This window comes from Mus pahari, chromosome 2 (assembly GCF_900095145.1).
Source record: "Mus pahari chromosome 2, PAHARI_EIJ_v1.1, whole genome shotgun sequence".
Classification (NCBI taxonomy): Eukaryota; Metazoa; Chordata; class Mammalia; order Rodentia; family Muridae; genus Mus; species Mus pahari.
The window spans coordinates 136,557,153-136,574,784 of record NC_034591.1 but is presented as its reverse complement, the minus strand read 5'-3'; the positions used below and the strand labels follow the sequence as shown (position 1 = coordinate 136,574,784).

The window sequence follows — 17,632 nt, the reverse complement described above, 5'->3', positions numbered from 1 at the left end:
GGCAGTGTGGCATCGGCACTGAATGAGGGGAGCCCCCAGACACTGGCACCCACTTCCTGGGGATGGACATCTCAAGTTACCTTTAGTGGACAGTGTGGTCCTTCTGTCCCCACAGTTGTCACCTCAGTTCACTGAGGCAGCCTTAGTGCCTGTCCTAGGATTTCCCATGATCCTCTGTATTAACTGAGAGTGCTGCCAGTCTCCATGGACCTCTCCCCTCAGTAACCTGAGCCCCACTCCCGTGTTCCTATTCAGGGCCTGCTTCCCACCCTAGAGTCTCCTCTGCGCTCTGTAAAGGTCCTGTGCTCATCCAGTTTTCTCTCCCCACCTTTCTTGCTTCCCTGACAACCCTCCTCCCCTAAGCCTTTCACTGCATGCCTCTGATCCTACACCACTGTGTGACAGACACATCGTTCCTCCTTTGTACTAACCACAGTGCTTGGTCTGTGGAGGGGGCCTCATTAGAGGCAGGTGGGCAGAAAATTGTTGCAGATCATGGAATTTGGCACTGGTGGGATTGTGGACAGCTCGTTAGGGAAGTCTTGGGCCGGGGAATATATATAAACGTGAACCCTGGATTCTTGCCTAAATCTCCCACTGTTACCGAGTTGGTCCAAAGAGAGTCAGGATGGAGCTTAAGTTTTTATCTTGTTGCCAACAGATGTACAGGACTCTTCATGCTGACAGCCGTGGCAAGCAGAATCCCCACCACGAGAGGGTAAAAGCATGAGCCTGTGGCATGGGGTGCTGAGAGGCGACCTTTGGGGCACGCTGTGTGGTGGGGCAGAGGGAAGGGCGCGTGGAGAAGAGCCCCTTCTCCTAGCTTTTTGCACCCTTGTCACCCAGCCAAGAGCCAGAACTCTCTGCTAACAGCGTTGTCCCACACGATAGCATTCACGGCAGAGTGTCCATCTGCCAAGCACTCAGACTGGATGCTAACCCTGGTGCGTTCGTTGTTGCGGTGGGCCGTAGAGACTTCCCAGTTGTGTTCTTCTAGCCCGTGCCAAAACCTTATCACTTCTTTCCCCAAAGTAGGCAGCGTAGCCAAAGGGCATTGGTAATCGGGGAGACATGGGAGAGCGGAGCCTCGGGACAGACAGCCTCAGCTCCTGAAATAGAAATCCTAAGAAGAACTGAGGCTCTCGCCAGCGTCTGGGGAAGAAGTCAGATAGGAAGAACGGGAAAAGCAGCCAGTGGCAGGATGGGTGCATAATGGAAAGCTGTGGCTGATCTTTTCTAAAAAAACGCAGAGATGTCACTAACTAAAATGAACTATTGTTCCATTTTTTTTCATCCAATGAATGTGGTGATGAAGCCCCTAGCCTACTTATCTTGTGGGACTTTTTGCACTGATCCTGTCCCTAAGGATCTGTGATGTCTTGCAGTCCTGGTGATTTCACAGCCGCCTCCCTCCTGCCTTTGATCTCTGAGAACCGCACTGAGGACCAGGCACCAAGCCGGGACACATCTTGGGACCACTAGGAAACAGGCATTAGCATCATCTTCTTTTCCCTTGAACGAAACTACCAGCAGGACCAGGGAGAGTGGGTGCCCAGTGGGCACAGGATGTGCCTAAGCGACTCTGTCATGCGGGGACTTTTGTTTTTCCCAGGAGTTGGTGTGTATAGATCCTCAGTGTGGGGCTCAGGCTAGATATCGGGGGCACCACTTCTGTTCTTTTCCAGGACTTCTCCCCCACCCCATAGCCCTGCCCGTGCACGCCCTCACTCTCTGTGGCTCTCCTTCACTCAGTCCCCACCCGCACTGTGACTGCTCCTCGTTCCAGGTGGTCAGTCGTCTCATTCCTTTTGATGAAAGGTACTCATTCACAGAGATGGTTGCTCCTTATCCTGGGTTCAGATGACTGACGTGATCCGAGCACTATACTCAGGGCCCGGAAGCTGTCAGCCACCTGGGGCAGAGGATAGAGAAGGCCCAGATAACTGCCACCCTGCCTTGTCGCTGCTGTGACACTGAAATATCAACTAAAGGGATCAGAGTTGCTGGCTATGGGAGCCAGCACTGAGGAAGATCCTGCCCACTATTGTTGCACCAGCTGAGGCCAGTGTCAGGAAGACAAGGGACATTTAGATCTAGTCCCTGGACCATGCCCTCTGGAGGGTTTATCTGGCTCCTCTGCAAGCAGAGCACCCGTCCTGAACACCTAACACAGATGGAGCTTCCCTGAGCTCTGGCATTAGAAGGTGGGGAAGACCTTGGGCACTGTCCACAGGACAAGGGCATGCCCTGAACCCTGGCAGAGGGCAATGAGGGTCCCAACCCTGCCCTTTGCTCTGTCAGGAGAGAACTAGCATGGCCCGAGATGTCTCCGCCAAGGGAAAATCCCTGCGCAGGTCAGCAGGGCTTTGTGAGAAGCCCGTGCTCCCCACCTAGGGTGAACCCCGTAGGAACACCAAGCCAAGGTTACCCTGAGGCTTCTTAGGTGCTCCCAGCTCCGGAGATGTGCTCCAGAGCCAGTCTAGCCGTACGCATCGGGCGAGCAGGGAGCAGATGGGAGCCGTAGATGAAGCTCACTCGCTTGTGGGAAATCGGAAGACCTGCTTCTCTATTTACCACATCCATTCTGCAGCTAAACAGTAAAGCCGTCTGAAACTGGGATTTCCTAGTATGACTTCTAACATGTACTGTGCTCTTTTTCTCCGCCTTGTATTTTATAGCCAGAGCCTGAGCCTTCACGTCGATTTTTTGTTGACCAGTGGGAGCTCTCCCTTAGCCTCCGCTCCTCCACCCGCCCTGCCTCTCCCTCCTCTGACTCCCTCCGACAGGTAGCATGGCCTGGACTGGACAAAACCATGTTCTGCAGCCTCTGCTCGCTCCACAAGTGTCACCCACCTGAGGGAGCCTAGGTCCCCGCCTTTGCCTGGCTCCTCAGAAGCTGTGTGTGTGAGAGAGCTGCCACAGACACCTTTGTTAAAGAGGCTGCTCACTGCCTTTCAGTGTTTCACACATCACAGCCTGTCAGAGTGAACCCACTGTTAAGCTGTGCCCGATACTGATAGCATTTGTCAACCTTTGACTGAAGACTGCGTTTTCTTAATCACATGCGTGCTACAGAATTTGAACCATGCTGTCACTAACTCTCCTAGTGAAATAGTGAGCACACGGCACTCCTGGTATTTCTTGTAATCGTGTGTGGAATGAACCCCGCTTTATCCCGGGTGGCTCCGATCCAGCTCCAAGGAGTTTGTAAGGGATCGGAGAGTCGGCTGCCTTTGCCTCTGCTTCGTATTCTTAGTCAGTGTGTATATGTGCAGAAGCACTCGCATGCATGTGGCGTGCAGTGGGGTGTGCCCAGCGATTCCTACACTTTGACCCTTCTAGGAGTGGGAAGAAGAAAACCAGCTGCTGTTCTTGCCAGAAACAAACAGAACTTGAGTCAGTCTCTCTGGGGGCGGGTGCTTGTCCGAGTTGCTACATCACAAGAACTGAATGACAAATGCCCCTGCGCACGCAGTCCCAGGCCATGGCTGCTGAGATAGTCCCCAGTCATGAGAGAAGGGTCCTGGGTGCACACAGTGGGGCAAGGGCTGCCGTGTGCTGGGCACTTTTGTCACCTGCTCCACCAAGTGAAGAAAAGGTGACTTTCGGATCCTGTGAGGGATCTCTCACAGGAGAGCTTGGGTCTCGCTTCTGCTCTCCTCTACCCTGTGCCTGCCTGTCCCGGGCGTGTGCTTCTCAAAGGCCCTGTTACTAATGGACACGGTATGAGGGGTTAATGGCAGGTGAGGCCAGCCAACCCCAGGGCATCTCTTTAGCTGAGCTGGAAGATGGTATTGGTACTCAGTTCCCAGCCAGGCCTTAGCTGAGCTTAGAGAGAAGTAAGTCTTCTCAAGGGTGAGCGTTCCCAGACTTACAGAGTTGGCCCCACAGAACCTGGGCATGCTGCTGTTTGGACCAGCTGCCCATCTACACGTGGCTTTACAGGTTTGTCCCTTGAAGCCATTTACTAGGGGGTTGATGTCAAATCTGGGATAACTGTACCTGCTGTAATTCTGCATCCGAATTAGTGACAACCTCTCCCACTTGGCTGGGAGCCTCCCTAACTTCCTACCATGAGAGGTGTAGCATATACTGTCTCCACTCAGAGTCCTGCCTATCTAAATGACTGCCCACAGACTGACTGTAGTCTCAGGACAGGATCCAAGCTAGGCCACAGGATGCCAGACCCCCGTGAGCAGGGCGCCTTACCATGCAGACACGGGTTCTCTTCTGTTTGTCTCCTCAGCGTTTCCAAAAGGGAGATTGTGTTTGTCTGATCTGTGAGCATTGGGAAAGAGGATTAGACCAGGCTAGCCCAGGCTAGCCTTGAACTCATAGCAATCCTCCTACCTTAGCCCTCTGAGAGCTAAGATTACAAATGTATGCCACTACACTCGGCTTTGGATTTTGACTTCTTTTGTTGTTCATCTCTAAAAACAATTCTTCCAGGGCCAGAAACCTTATGATTTGCTAGGGCAAAATGGGCAGCTTCGTTCAGGCGTAGCTTGTGATTTGGTGTCCCACCTAGTCTGGGAGAGATCTAGCCTCCACAACCACCCCCCACCCCCTCCCTGCTGCCTCCTGATGGGAGCGGGCGGGGGAGCGGGGACATCAATATCTGTAAGAATCTGCCCAGTTTCATTCTCAGCCTGAGGCGGTAAGCTTATTTGCAGAGCGCATTGGACCCTTTCCTAGCTCTTGACCCTGTAGCCACCTGCCTGGAGTTGACCCTCAGACTCTCAGCACACAGGATGCAGGCCTCTCCTCCTCTTCCATGTTTGCTTCCATTCTGTCTTCTATCTCCCTATCCCCAGAACTGGACTCTCAGAAAACCATGAAGGACCAAGTTCTTCCCTGTGGAAGATCGGTTCCACTGCTGCTGCTCATGTGTGTGCTGACCACCGCGTGGAGCCTGGCACGGTGTGGCGCACACTCACCGCCCAGTTTCTGCTTGTGGGCACTGTGTTGGCATGGTTTGCGGTTGCACTGCGTATTCGTTTTACACCCCTCAAAGATTGTTTTTCCTGTCGGTCATCTCCTTAATTTACTTTTTTTTTCCTTCTCATTTCCCATCATCTTGACCATTGTGTCATCTCCAACCAATAGAAGTATATAAAGATGTACACAGGCGGAGTGAGCTCATTGGCTGAGCAGATAGCCAATCAGCTTCAAAGGAAAGAGCAACCCAAAACCCTTCTAGACAAGAAGGAACTGGTAAGAGATATTCCAGGGGCACTGTCTCTAGTCATGGCACTATGGCAAGCGGCCCTCACCTGCTCTGAGGGTCTTACTGATTTCCGTAGCCACCTGGATTGCCACCTGGTAGCTTTCTTGAGTTGGTCTCAATTTCAATGGTTGAATTTCTAGAACTGTGGTAGATATTTAGAATATTCTGTGGAAAAGCACTTTCCTTTTTAAAGATGGTCCATCCACTATTCAGAGGATGCACACACATGAACACTCAGTGTATGTATATTCTACGCTCCCCCCCCCCCTCAACAAAACTCTGGCAGAATAGTTGGTTTGATTGCTATGAAGTTCTGAAAGCTTGGCTTATTTTTCAGGAGCATCTCATGGTTGGTGAGTATCACAGGTTTAGACCCCAGCTTGTGCTGAGGGTCCTCAGGAGGGGATTGTGGAGCTAGGCTACTCTCAGAGCTGCTCTCTGGAAAGCCACACAGATAAGAGCATTTGTAGTCATTTAATACTGCGTCCATGTGATCAGAGTCATCCTGGCTCACAGAAGGCTTGTGTGGCCCCTCGAGAGGCCACAGCGTCTGATATGCTCCTCTACCCAACCCCCCACAGGGCTCCATAAAGAAAGAGTTCCCGCAGAACTTGGGGGGCAGCGACACATGCTATTTCTGCCAAAAGCGGGTCTACGTGATGGAGAGGCTGAGCGCCGAGGGCAAGTTCTTCCATCGCAGCTGCTTCAAGTGTGAGTACTGCGCCACCACCCTGCGCCTGTCAGCCTACGCCTACGACATCGAGGATGGTGAGTCTCTCTGCACACTGGTCCCCTCAGCAGCCACGTGTGCTGCCCCCTTCTCCTTCCGAGCCAGGGACCTTTGGGCCTTTTCCCGTCCCTCTTTTCATTTGGTTTTCTTTATACTGAGCTCTCTCAGCTGTAGCTTTCCTTTTTTTTTTTTTTTTTTNTTCTGAGATTTTTTAAGACTATTTTTCCAGTCATCAGACTCTGAGAGTGGTGACATAAACATCACCCTCACTTCACACACCCACTTTCTTACCTCACGTGAGATCTCTCGGAGGCTAAAAGGGGCGTGGCAAGGGTTCCTAGAAGTCTTAGATGGATGGTAGCAAGCAAAAAAGATCCCAGGCTTCTGCTCTATGGAGGGGATTGAGTTGCCCAAGCTTTGTAACCTTTGTCCAACATCAGCATTTCGTACCCGGGGGGCCCAGGTCTTCTGCTTTCAATGTGGAAAGACCTTGGTTAAAAGGTGGAGAAATGTGCCAACAAATAACAGTCAGCTCATCACCCAAAGGCAGCTATGGCTCCTGCAGCCATCCCTACATGATGCTGAGAAATTTCATTGTGGGGTGTGGGGGGGGTGAGTTTGTTTAAAAGTAATAGAGAAGTTTTGGTGAGCAGAAGTGGAAACTGAATCCTCCCAGGGGTGACACCGAGCCCACGTCTCCGTAGGTAGTATGTTGACTGTTACAGGGACCGACCACAAAGCATGGCAGAGGGAGTTGTATGATTAAGTCACTTCCATCAGGCTGATCCTCCTAAGAGTGGGACTCAGGCAGCCATGGCTGTCACAGAGGAAAGGTGGGAGCTAAGCGGTGGGCTCCTGGCTTTGCAGCCCGTGGTCCTTTTCCTGCATTAGCAAATCCACTGCTCAGCCAAGGGCTGATAGAGTTGCTCATACAAGGAAGGTCCTCTGTTAGTACCAGGATGTTGGTTCCGGTCTTACTCTTTGGACAGCATCTTTGACTCCAAGGAGAGGGGTTGGCAGGTTGGCCCCCTACCTCTTAGAACTGTCCCTGATACTTCAGTGATCTTGTTTAGCTTTTTGTCTTGAAGTGTGCGTGGAAAGAATTCCCTCAGGGTCTAGCCAGTTTGTCCATATTCATAGCTTTGCCCATAAAGATATATACACCCTCACCTCATTCTCTTGAGAGTAGAGATGAAGTGTGAGTATGCCTCTAGAGGTAATCACCTTCATAAAAAAGAATGTTATTCAGGCTCACAGTTTAGAGGTGTTAGTGTATGGCCCACTGGACGTCTGCTGCCTGGTCATGACAGGGCTGCATGTGGTAGGACTGAACAGCCGAGGGAAGTACCTCATTACCAGGAAGCCATAGAGGGAGAGGGGACCAAAGTCCCACAGGCCTGGTCAAGGCACACCCCAACAACCTAACTTCTCCCAACAGCTGAAGGCACAGCCTTTTTGTTTTAGCCACATGGTGGGAACGATATACACAGTTCACTTGAGGCAAAGCACGCTGATCTTACTTCCATCCTCTAAGACACCACTGGTACCATAGGATCTTGCTTGAAGCGTCCCCTACCCAGAATACACTTCCCTAGTCATGCTAGAACAGGTTTCCTTGACCTTCCTGTCTCCACATGTCCCCTCCTCAGAGATCTCTCCAGGCTTCTGGACATCAGCCAGCTACCATGTTCCAGTTGCCCTTCCTGCTTCGGTCATGCCCTTGTGCCTTCTGTACCATCCATCTCAAGTGCTCGTCTGCCTGGAGGGAGGCCCAGCATTCATGTCATCAGTGTTATTAAATGACACCAACAGTTGAATAAATGCCAGACACCTGTATCATTCCTCCTTGTCCTTTAGTGTGATTGTCAAAGATCGATCAATTTAAGCTGGGCGGTGGTGGAGCACACCTTTAATTCCAGCACCTGGGAGGTAGAAGCAGATGAATCTCTGTGAGTTCGAGGCCAGCCTGGCCTACAGAGTGAGTTTGAGGCCAGCTAAGGCTACACAGCGAAACCTTGTCTTAAAATTGTGATTAATCCACACTGTCACCCTGGCTGGCTTTCCGGAGACCGGAGCCATTGTGCAGTGGCAGACAGTGCAGGCTCTGGAGTGGGTCTCCTGCCTGTGATGCTCTGACTGTGGGACACTTGGGCAGGCAGCTTAGCCTAGCTGTGCCTCCCCTGTGGAAGGATAGTAGCAGTCTTTGGGTTGTGTGAGCACTAAATGAATGGATAGTTGTAAAGTGGTCAGAATTGTGTCTGGCACATAGAAAATGTTAGATAAAATTAGAGGGTTTGTTTGTTTTTTTTTAATTCATTCAAAAAGCAAAAGTAACAAAGTTGAGTTTAGGAAAGAGAGTAAGAGGCTACATTAAAGCCAGCTATACTGGCACATCCTATAATCCCAGCACTTGAAAGGTGGAGGCAGGAAGATCAGAGGCTCAAGGTCAGGGTGGGCTACATGAATCCATACCGCCAGAAGAAAGAAGCATTAATGATTGATGAAGCACACATAACTCAAGCCTGTGGGGGTGAACTATTCCAACTAGACAAAGTGAGAGTTCTGTCCCCTTCCTGTGGGAGGAAGTGAGCTCTAAGAGGCTAAAAGAGTCTGGAGGTTGGCGTAGCACTTAAGCTGAGATCTCATCTCAGCTGTGCCCTTGCATCACGTACTGCCTCCCTAGAGGACACAGTTTTCTAGAACATTCTTGGAAGTTACCTTTTGGCTGGGATCTGAGCCTTAAACCCTTATATTTGTTACGGTTTGGAGCAGGATCCAGTGCTGGTCAGGTAGGAGTCAGAGCTTACGATCTGAGTTCTTCAATTATAAGCCTCAGGCCAGTAAAATGGCTCAGCAGGTAAAGGTGCTTGTGGCCAAACTGATGACCTGAGTTTGAGTCCTTGAGACCTACATTGTGGAAGCAGAGAACCGACTCCTGCAAGTTGTTCACTGAGCTCCACATGTGCCAACCTGTGCCTGCCTGCACACACACACACACACACAGGGGGGGGGAGAGAGACAGAGAGACTCAGACACACACACAGACTCAGAGACACAAACACACAGATACACACAGACAGACAGACACACACACACACAGAGACTCAGACACACAAACCCACAAACACACACACACACAGACAGACAGACACACACACACACACACACAGACTCACCACAAACTCAGACATACATACCCACAGATAGACACCTACCCACAGGTAGACACATACCCACAGACAGACATGCACACATATATAGGCATTTTCGCAAACAGACACACACGTACACAGACTCATACACACATGCTCACATAGACACATACTCACACACACACAGAGACAGACATACAATATACCAATAAATGTAATTTTTTTTTAATTTAAAAATAAAGAAGCTTCATGGTGAAGCCCATAGTGTGAGCTTTAGGGTTATGTCTCTCTTCTACATAGCAGTCTCAGAGACAGGCGTCCTCCAAGGTCACAGTGGTCCCAATAATTGCCATGACCCACCTGGCCTCAGTCAGATTCCAGTCCTGGGGAGTGGGAAGAATGAAATACAAAATACCCAAGATGTGCTCGATGATCCAGGTACTAATATATTTCTGTTTACTGATGACAAAACCCAAAGAGAACGAGTGGCTTATCACAGATTATGTGAAAGGTACAGTGAACAAGCTAAAGACAAAACAAACAAAAGGAAAAGACACATAAATCAACTGCTCACCCACAGAGAAGCAGATGGTGAGTTGACCCTTTGCTGGTCACATGTCCCCCACAGTGCCATGTCTCTGAGAACTGGCTGCGTGCCAGCAGCTGGTAAGAAATCTGGTGAGAAATGTGACGTATTATGAATATTACTTAAAGTCCATTAAAAAAAAAATTCTCTGCGATGTTCCCACCATTGGCTTGAAATCTGAAGTACCCAGGTACAGTTGTCACTAGTTAGAGACTCAGTCACTAGCTGATGGGTTGTTGCAAGGCAGCTAGTTATTGGGAGCACTAACTTCATCAGTGGCTTAACTCACAGATAGATGAACAAGTTAATGGCATTACTGGGAGGTGAAGCCTGTTGGAAACTGGAGTCACAAGGATGAGCTCTGGGAATGTACCTGTCCCTGGCCTTTCCCCCATGCTTTCTCTGTCCCTTGCCATCTTGAAGGGAGCATCTCTTCCCCGACCATTGTGATGCCCTGCATCAGCGAGGCCCAAAGCAGTGGGACTAAGTAACCTTGGGCTGAGGCGTCTGAAATCATGAGCAAAGTAAACATTGCTCCCTTTAAGTTGTTTTCCCAATGCTGACCTAAGACTGTAAGAAACACAGATAAAGGCATATGTCAGCTATTTTTAAAATGAAGAAAATGGGGCTAGAGAGATGGCTCAGCGGTTAAGAGCACTGACTGCTCTTCCCAAGGTCCTGAGCTCAAATCCCAGCAACCACATGGTGGCTCACAACCATCTGTAATGTGATCTGACGCCCTCTTCTGGTGTGTCTGAAGACAGCTACAGTGTACTTAAGATTGAATGAGTGAATGAATAAATGAATGAATGAATGAAGAAAATTTATAGGGGTTAGGCCGATGATTTGGTGGGTAAGAGCATTTGCTCTTCGGGCTTAAGGAGCTGAGTTTAAGGAGTGGGTCCTAAGGGACCCACGTAAAATAGCCAGGCATGGTGGCATGTCCCTGGCGAGTAGGTGAAATGGCAGACTTCCAGTTCAGCGAGAGACCCATCTCAAGGCAATAAATCAGAGAGCGATAAAGGGGAATACACCCTGGTTTTCCTGTGCATTCGCCTGTACACTTAACATGTGTGCATCATGCATGTACAACACAGGGAGATGTGCCCAGGTCTCCAGGGAAGAGGAAAAGGGAAGAAGAGCTGCCTCGAGCCTTCGCTTCCTCTGCCTTTGTCTGTCCCTGCTCTTACCTTTGTTGGAGTCTCTCTTGGCACATCGGGCCGCTCCTGAGGCAGCCTTTCCTAGGGTGCAGCTTCTGAGGCAGCCGCTCTCAGGGTAGGGCTAATGCTCAGCTCCCACACCTAAGTTAGAGGACGGATTCGGATCGTGTGACTCTGAGTTTGTCCCAGCACTTGGGTTGGGAGGGAGAACGAGTCTTTCAAACCTTTTTGGCTGTACTCTCCTTGAGAGAGAGCATCACATTACATAGGGCTCAGTAAATGCACCTAAACGTGGCTGGAAGACCTAGCGAACCATGTTTGGCCCTGGCTACATTGAAGCACACCCTGGGTTTTATTCAATCTGTTGATGATCCATGGTAAATTTTCTGTTACTGTTTTATGCGAGTGTGTGTATACATGTGTGCACGTGTGCATATTCATGAGCATACACGCGACAGCGCATGTAAAGGTCAGAGAACAACTTGGGAGTCAGTTATCGCTGTCCACCTTCTAATTCATACCATACTCCAGAGTAGCTAGCATTATAAGCCTTTAGCTAGTTCTCCTGTCTCTGCCTCCCTTCTGTCTGTAGGAATGCTGGGATCGCAGGGTCCCACCTCCGCGCCCTGCTTTTAGCCAGGGTCCTAGGATTGAAGTCAGGTTGTCTATCGCTGACTCCTTTACTTCTAACATTACTTCTGAGTCATCTCTGTAGTTCCTTGTGTTATAGTTGGACCAACCGTGGCTAGGGAGGGGAGGGGTAGGCGCCCATGGCTGTGGAAGGGAGCCGACAGTTCTTCGGGAACTTTCAGAAGCCTTCCTGGCTCCACCCTGCATTTGTATTGACTCTTGCCTTCCCTAGAACTGCTGCTGGGGTTTTCATGTGACCGTGTCTTTGTCCTCACACACTACTACTTTGTTTGCCGGCTCTGTCGTGCAAGCCTCACATCTTCAGTCTGGGCACTGATTGGTGGCAGCTCAACATCCTTCACACACCCAAAGGGGAAGGCCTCTACATCAGACAGAGGAAAAGGAGGCTGCAGGGCTGGCCTTTCTGGATTGCAGGGGGAGCTGGGAGCTGGGGGTGGGGGTGGGGGTGGGGGTATGCAGCGGCATCCTGTGGCCAGCAAGCCGAGTTCACAACTGTGGAATTCTGCTCACTCCTCTTTTCCTTGCTGTCTGCAGGCAAATTCTACTGTAAGCCGCACTATTGTTACCGACTCTCTGGCTACGCGCAAAGGAAGAGGCCAGCGGTGGCTCCTCTGTCTGGAAAGGTAACAGCTTCCTTCCTGTGCACGGGATCATTAGACAGTCTTGCCTGTCCCATGAGTGGACTTGAGAGGAACTGCAGTCGACTGCAGACGCAGCAGGTTTGCAAGCATCTAGAGGTGCTGGTCTCAGAGGCCATGCTTAGGGCTTATTCTGAACAGAAGGGCACCCTGCTGCTCACCCTAACTAACTGTTCCTTCCCCCAGGTCATAGCCCTTTTCCTTATAGTTGGAGAACAGGTGGCCTCTGGTGTCCCCCCCCCTTTTTAAGCCCACACCCCGAGCTTCTGAGGGCCAACCCCTGCTCACCACCCTGGAAGGCCAAGCTGCCCATAGTTGGCTCTGCCTGCTGCCTGGGGTGATGTCTAAGTCCTCGGCTTTTTCTCTTCTGCTTCAATGAGACTGGTCTGTTCTCATTTTCTCAAGGTGGCCTGAGTAATCTCTTCACTTTATGGACAGCACGTTGACAGCATTCATGCCAGTTACCCGGGGGCTTGGGTTGATGGCAGAGGGATGGTGGGAAGAGGTATACACTTGGCCTTCTGTGTCCATGAAGTCTGCACCATAGGTCCTGTCCATGGCGGCAGGGGCGGGGATACCAATTTGTACTGAATCTGTTCGGGCTCTTCTTTTAAGCATTGCAGTACAATAACCACTCACACTACACAGCAGTCACACTGTCTTATGTCATCTGAAGAGCGCTTAAAGTCGGCAGGAGGAGTCCCATGGGTACATTCGTCACAGAGTTGCTATCTGAGAGGATCGGAGACTTCCTCTCCAAGAGCTCCACAGTTCAGTACTAAGAGACAGACCTGCCAGTCTCCAGGGGTCATTGCCTCTCGAGCCCAGGGGGGGGCTGCAGCCAGAGTCACTGTTCTTTTTTTCCCTTGGACTTTTCTAGGAAGCCAAAGGAGCCCTGCAGGATGGCCCCACTGCAGATGCAAACGGACTGGCCAGCGTCGCCGCCAGCTCAGCCGACAGAAGTCCAGGTAGCCTCACTTCCTTGTTTGGCTGGGTGGTGCGTCACTCTCTTGGCCTCTGTGACAAGGCCAAGGGGGTGAGCCAGCACCTACAAACCAACATCTCTTCAATTGGGCACCAAGTAGCCCAAAACCCCCTGGACTCGTTTTTCATGTGTCAACTGCTGGCGTTTGGGGTCCCCTTCCTCTATGGCCTGTCAGAGGTGCTGGTGCAGATTGGAGGGGAGTTTCACTGGCAGACTGTGAGCCAGTGACGGTGCTGTCTGGTAAGTGGGGTTACCCCACACCCACAAGACACACCGAGGTGCTTGGTGCAGACCCTACGGGTAAACAGGAACCCAAAAGAGCTGCTACGCCCTTGACCCCGGGGAGAGCCCAGCGTGATGAGCTTCTGTGTGGCCCCTGTGTTTCCTGTCACAGAGAGGTGTGACTGTGGCCCACAGTCGGAATCTGTTCACTACAACTTGAAGTGTTTGCATCCCATTCCCTAACTGGGTCCAGTCTGTCCACGTGACAAGGGCCACCCTAGCCAAATCCCCGTAGGCATCTGGGTTTCCAGCGAGGGTCAGGACCCACGTGCCCCACTCTCCTTACCACTTCCTGTGTCAATAGCTTGTACCATCCTACCTCAAGAAACATGCCGACCCTGTCCATTGCAAGACAGCATAGGGACTGCTTGAAGCATGATGGCTGTAGAGAATTGTCTTGCTTTTTTTTCCTTAAAATTTCCCTGTCCGCCATTGTATAACTAGCCACAGTTCTGTACACTGCTGAGAGGTCCTGAGGTCCCCATGGTAGCCCCAGACATCTCTCGGGAGTCACTGTGTATGAAGTCGAGGGCTCTATTTTTCCTGTCACACAGTTCTTGTTTAGAGCAAACATATCTTTTTACTTTTCTTTATTTTATTTTTTGTGCGTGGTTTCCGAGACAGATTCCTACTGTGTAGCCCTGACTAGAACTGGATATGTAGACAAGGCTTGTCTCAAACTGACAGAGAACCACCCACCTCTGCCTCCCAAGTGCTGGGATTAAAGCCACCATGCCCAGCTACAAATCTATCTTACACAGCCAGGTACAAACTCAAATAAAAATGAACGATGGTCAGCCGATGCCAGAAGCCACTGAGGAGCAGGTAGATGCTTTCCACGATGGAGGAGGGAGGAATATTTTCTTAGCTTTCAAATAGAGCTGCCTCTGTTGATGAGAGGAGGTGCTGACACAGCCCTTGGGCAGTTGTGCCAGAGGAGGGAGAATGTGCCCTGGGCGTGGCAGGGGCTACGGGGGTGGGTTATATTAGGCCTCCAAGACACAGAAACCCCAGCCAGCTCCTGTGAACGTGACTACAGCTTCTCTGTCCCCTTCTCATGTTTGGGGGATCTTTCTTAGATGCCCTGCTGGTTAGACTCAAACTGTTTATAGCCATGCTCAAGCTGTGAGCGACTTGTAGCCCGATGAGGTCTGCCAGCCCTTGGAAGTGTTTCTCAGGAGTTGACACTCCCAGAGCACAGCCTGGCAGATGAGAATGCCCTGACCCCAGATACAACTTTGGCTTCACACTGGAATGTACACACAATCATGTGAGAGCACCAATAGCTTTGCCAAGGAACCCGACTACTCAAGCAAACAAAAGACTCCACTCTCCCTATGGGTAAAGGGTGCAAGAACATTCTTTTTAAAAGAACTACAAATGATTTTGCTAACTCTCTTGGCTTGTTCCTTTTGCATCTCTGCCTGTCTAAGGAAAATGTTATGGGTTTCAGATTTTTTTTTTTTAAACAAAAATTGAGGGGCCTATGGATAGGACTATAAAACACAGAAAGTATACTTGCCAATGTGGTTAAAGAGTCAAAACAAACAGGAAAGGGCCCAAGCTAGAACATGCTTGCAGAATAGCAAGAGAGGGTCAAGATCTGGCGCCCCAAAGTATCCCAGGTCTGAATGTCCAAAGTAGGTGAGGCTGGCACTGTACCCCTAGCCCCAGGGACTCCCTACAGTGGGAGAGCAGACTCTGTGCAAGCCATTGCCCTGAGTCCTGGACATGCTCAGAGCCCTGGCACTTGCTCTTGAGCCAACCTTTGCTAGCCACTGAAGGCGGGCGGGGGTAGGAGTGGCGAGGCAGAATTATGAGTGACATTTTATAGGTGCCATGAGATTGATTTCTGTTTCTTCTTGGGAAGAAATGCCTTTTTCAAACCCCACATTAGCTTTGAGTGCTTGGCCAAACTTGCTCCAGAAAGCCTCAGACAAAGCCCAGTGCCTCGGGCTACCAGAATGTGTTACAGAAGGGTTCTTATCCTGGTGTCCCATGTGATCGCCTCCATTCCCTGGAGCTCAGGGGGAGGGGCGGAAGAGGAAGAGCTGGATCATGATGCTAACCCTGCCTCCTGGCCCTGCACCTTCTTGATTCCCTAGCTCTTCACTGTTCTCCCTTCTGCTCTTTCCCCTTAGGCAAGAATTAGTGCTGTTGTAAAAACAAAATGCCAGCCACAAAACTACCCCCAAATGACAATATGACCCTCCTTAACCCCTTGTAGAGAGCCCCGAGTAGGCCTTAACACGTTGTCTTCCTCTGGTAACCTCGTCTACAGCTGCTGCCTGACCGCTGTTTGAGACACTGTTTATGGTATTTCTGTCTGTAATGTGCGTTTAATATAGAAATTCTCTTTTTGTTCTCAAACCTGTAAATGCTTTGTTTCCAAACCACCTCTTCTCACTGCTACAGATCGGTGGGCCTGGCACAGATTTCCTTACCCTGGCCTCACAGTACCTGCCTGGAGTTTAGGAGAAGCCTGGAAAACAGACAAAGGGAAGAAAAAAAAAAAAAAAAAAACCGCTGGGTGGGATGGCTGTTCTCTTGGGCACACGCCCTTGATTGCAGGTGATCCCTTTTCTAGGTAGAGGAATCCCATTATGCAGAATGAGAAGTGAGGCAGAAGGCACATGGGTGGGAAGAGAATAGGAGAGCTCTTCTCCCTGCATGCAGTATCAGGAACATTTGCAGTGCAGACGAGAGTAGGAGGAGCATGCTCTCCACTGAGGAAGTGTCTCTGCTGAGGAAGTGTCTTTCCTGGAGAAGCTGTAGTTACACTGGCCAGTTCCCTAACCCCAGATACTCTTCAGTGGTACCCACTGGCTCCCACAGGCAGGGAACACGGGCCCGGGCCCACGCTAGCCAGAATAGATAGCCACACGCTACAAAGAATGCCACTCATCCTGGGCCTCTGCCTGATGAAGAGGTTGGGATCCTCTGGTGGCTTCCTAGGGCACCTTCCCTTCAAGGCTGTCGGAAAAAACCCAGGAAAGGAAACGCTGCAGAGCAGCTGCCATGCCGCCTGCTTCCCAACCTGACCGCCAGAGCCAAAACTGAGCAGTGGTACTGTGTGAACCTTGAACACACCTCTCGATGTAAATTTGTATATCTATGTGTGTAGATGGGTTTTAGTTCAGTATGTAGGCAGATACTATTTATCTATACTGTGCCCTAACTGGTAACAGTGAGACTGTTTTTAAAGCTACTAGTCTGAAAGCCATAGGAACTTTCTCTGGAAGCTTGCCCTGGCTTGACTCCCCCAGCATAGCCAGGATTCAGAGGGAGCCCAGCCACTAGGCATGGCCTCCTGTGGAGGCATAGATGTGGGGCCAGGTCTCTAGGGTGGTACACACCCCTACACTCAGGTAATCAGTTTTCCTCATTGTCAACAAAGCAATAGTCTTACTGGTGCGGGGACCAGAGAGTCTTGGACGCCACCTTTCCCTCGAGTCAGTCTGTGGTCTAAGTGTTAGCTCCACTGTGGCCGTCGCAGTTAGCCACTGTCTTAGTGTTCACTGGGCCCGGCTGCTTCCTGCAGGACAGTGGGACCCTTTAGGCCCTCTGTGCCACTGAATACTGGCCAGTGAAGTAAGGGGTTCCCTTTTAACTGCCCAACAGTTCCCTTGGGGTGAGGCAGGAGACTGGCAGCAAACACTGCCCAGATCTGTGGTACATAGAAGCCAGAGTGGGGAGGACCAGCTGTGCCAAGGAACACTTTGCCTGTCCACTCCGACCTTCCCTAAAGCTTTTAATTTGCCCTTGTTTTTAATCTGTGCTGTTGTGAGTTTTTTGTTTTTGTTTTTTGTTTGTTTTGGTTTTTTTGGTGTGTTGCTTTGTGAGTTTTTTTAATTGTGTAACTTTGTTCTTGCCATTACTGTGAAACCGAGGTGTTGTGCTTTAAGGGTTTTTTCTTTTTTTTTGGTGTTTTTTTTTTTTTTAAACAAATGTTACATTCTTATTTAAGAGAATAAATTCCAAACAATCTTCAGGTTTCTGAGTTTTTCTTTTCTTTCTCTTTTTCCTGATTGGAGGGTGGGAAAGCGAAGGCTCAGGCAGGTGTGGAGCGTGGGCTGTGGAAGCCACTGTTTCCCAGAGCCCTGATTTACACTAAGGGTAGAGAGGGCACAGCTGGCCGTGGGGACCAGGTTACCCACCTAGTGTAGAGTCCCGCTAACGGAAGGACCTTGTGCAGGATGTGGTGTGCTGCGGGATGTTTCA

General features: G+C 50.4%; 1 protein-coding gene across 14 annotated transcripts in view; it reads left to right on the top strand.

The window, feature by feature from the left end:
* Positions 1-17,632, top strand: part of Mical3 (microtubule associated monooxygenase, calponin and LIM domain containing 3) — a 176,660-nt gene that overhangs the window by 92,637 nt on the left and 66,391 nt on the right. For 10 of the 14 annotated variants that reach the window (XM_029534843.1, XM_029534849.1, XM_029534847.1 and 7 more), the window contains exons 19-24: positions 662-718; positions 2,679-2,786; positions 5,107-5,214; positions 5,809-5,995; positions 12,041-12,129; positions 13,025-13,112. In XM_029534843.1, the coding sequence (XP_029390703.1) occupies positions 662-718; positions 2,679-2,786; positions 5,107-5,214; positions 5,809-5,995; positions 12,041-12,129; positions 13,025-13,112 (637 nt within the window). Of the gene's footprint in view, positions 1-661; positions 719-2,678; positions 2,787-5,106; positions 5,215-5,808; positions 5,996-7,606; positions 7,832-12,040; positions 12,130-13,024; positions 13,113-17,632 lie in introns of those variants that run through there. The other 4 variants (XM_021188783.2, XM_029534850.1, XM_029534852.1 and 1 more) reach the window with 3 other exon arrangements.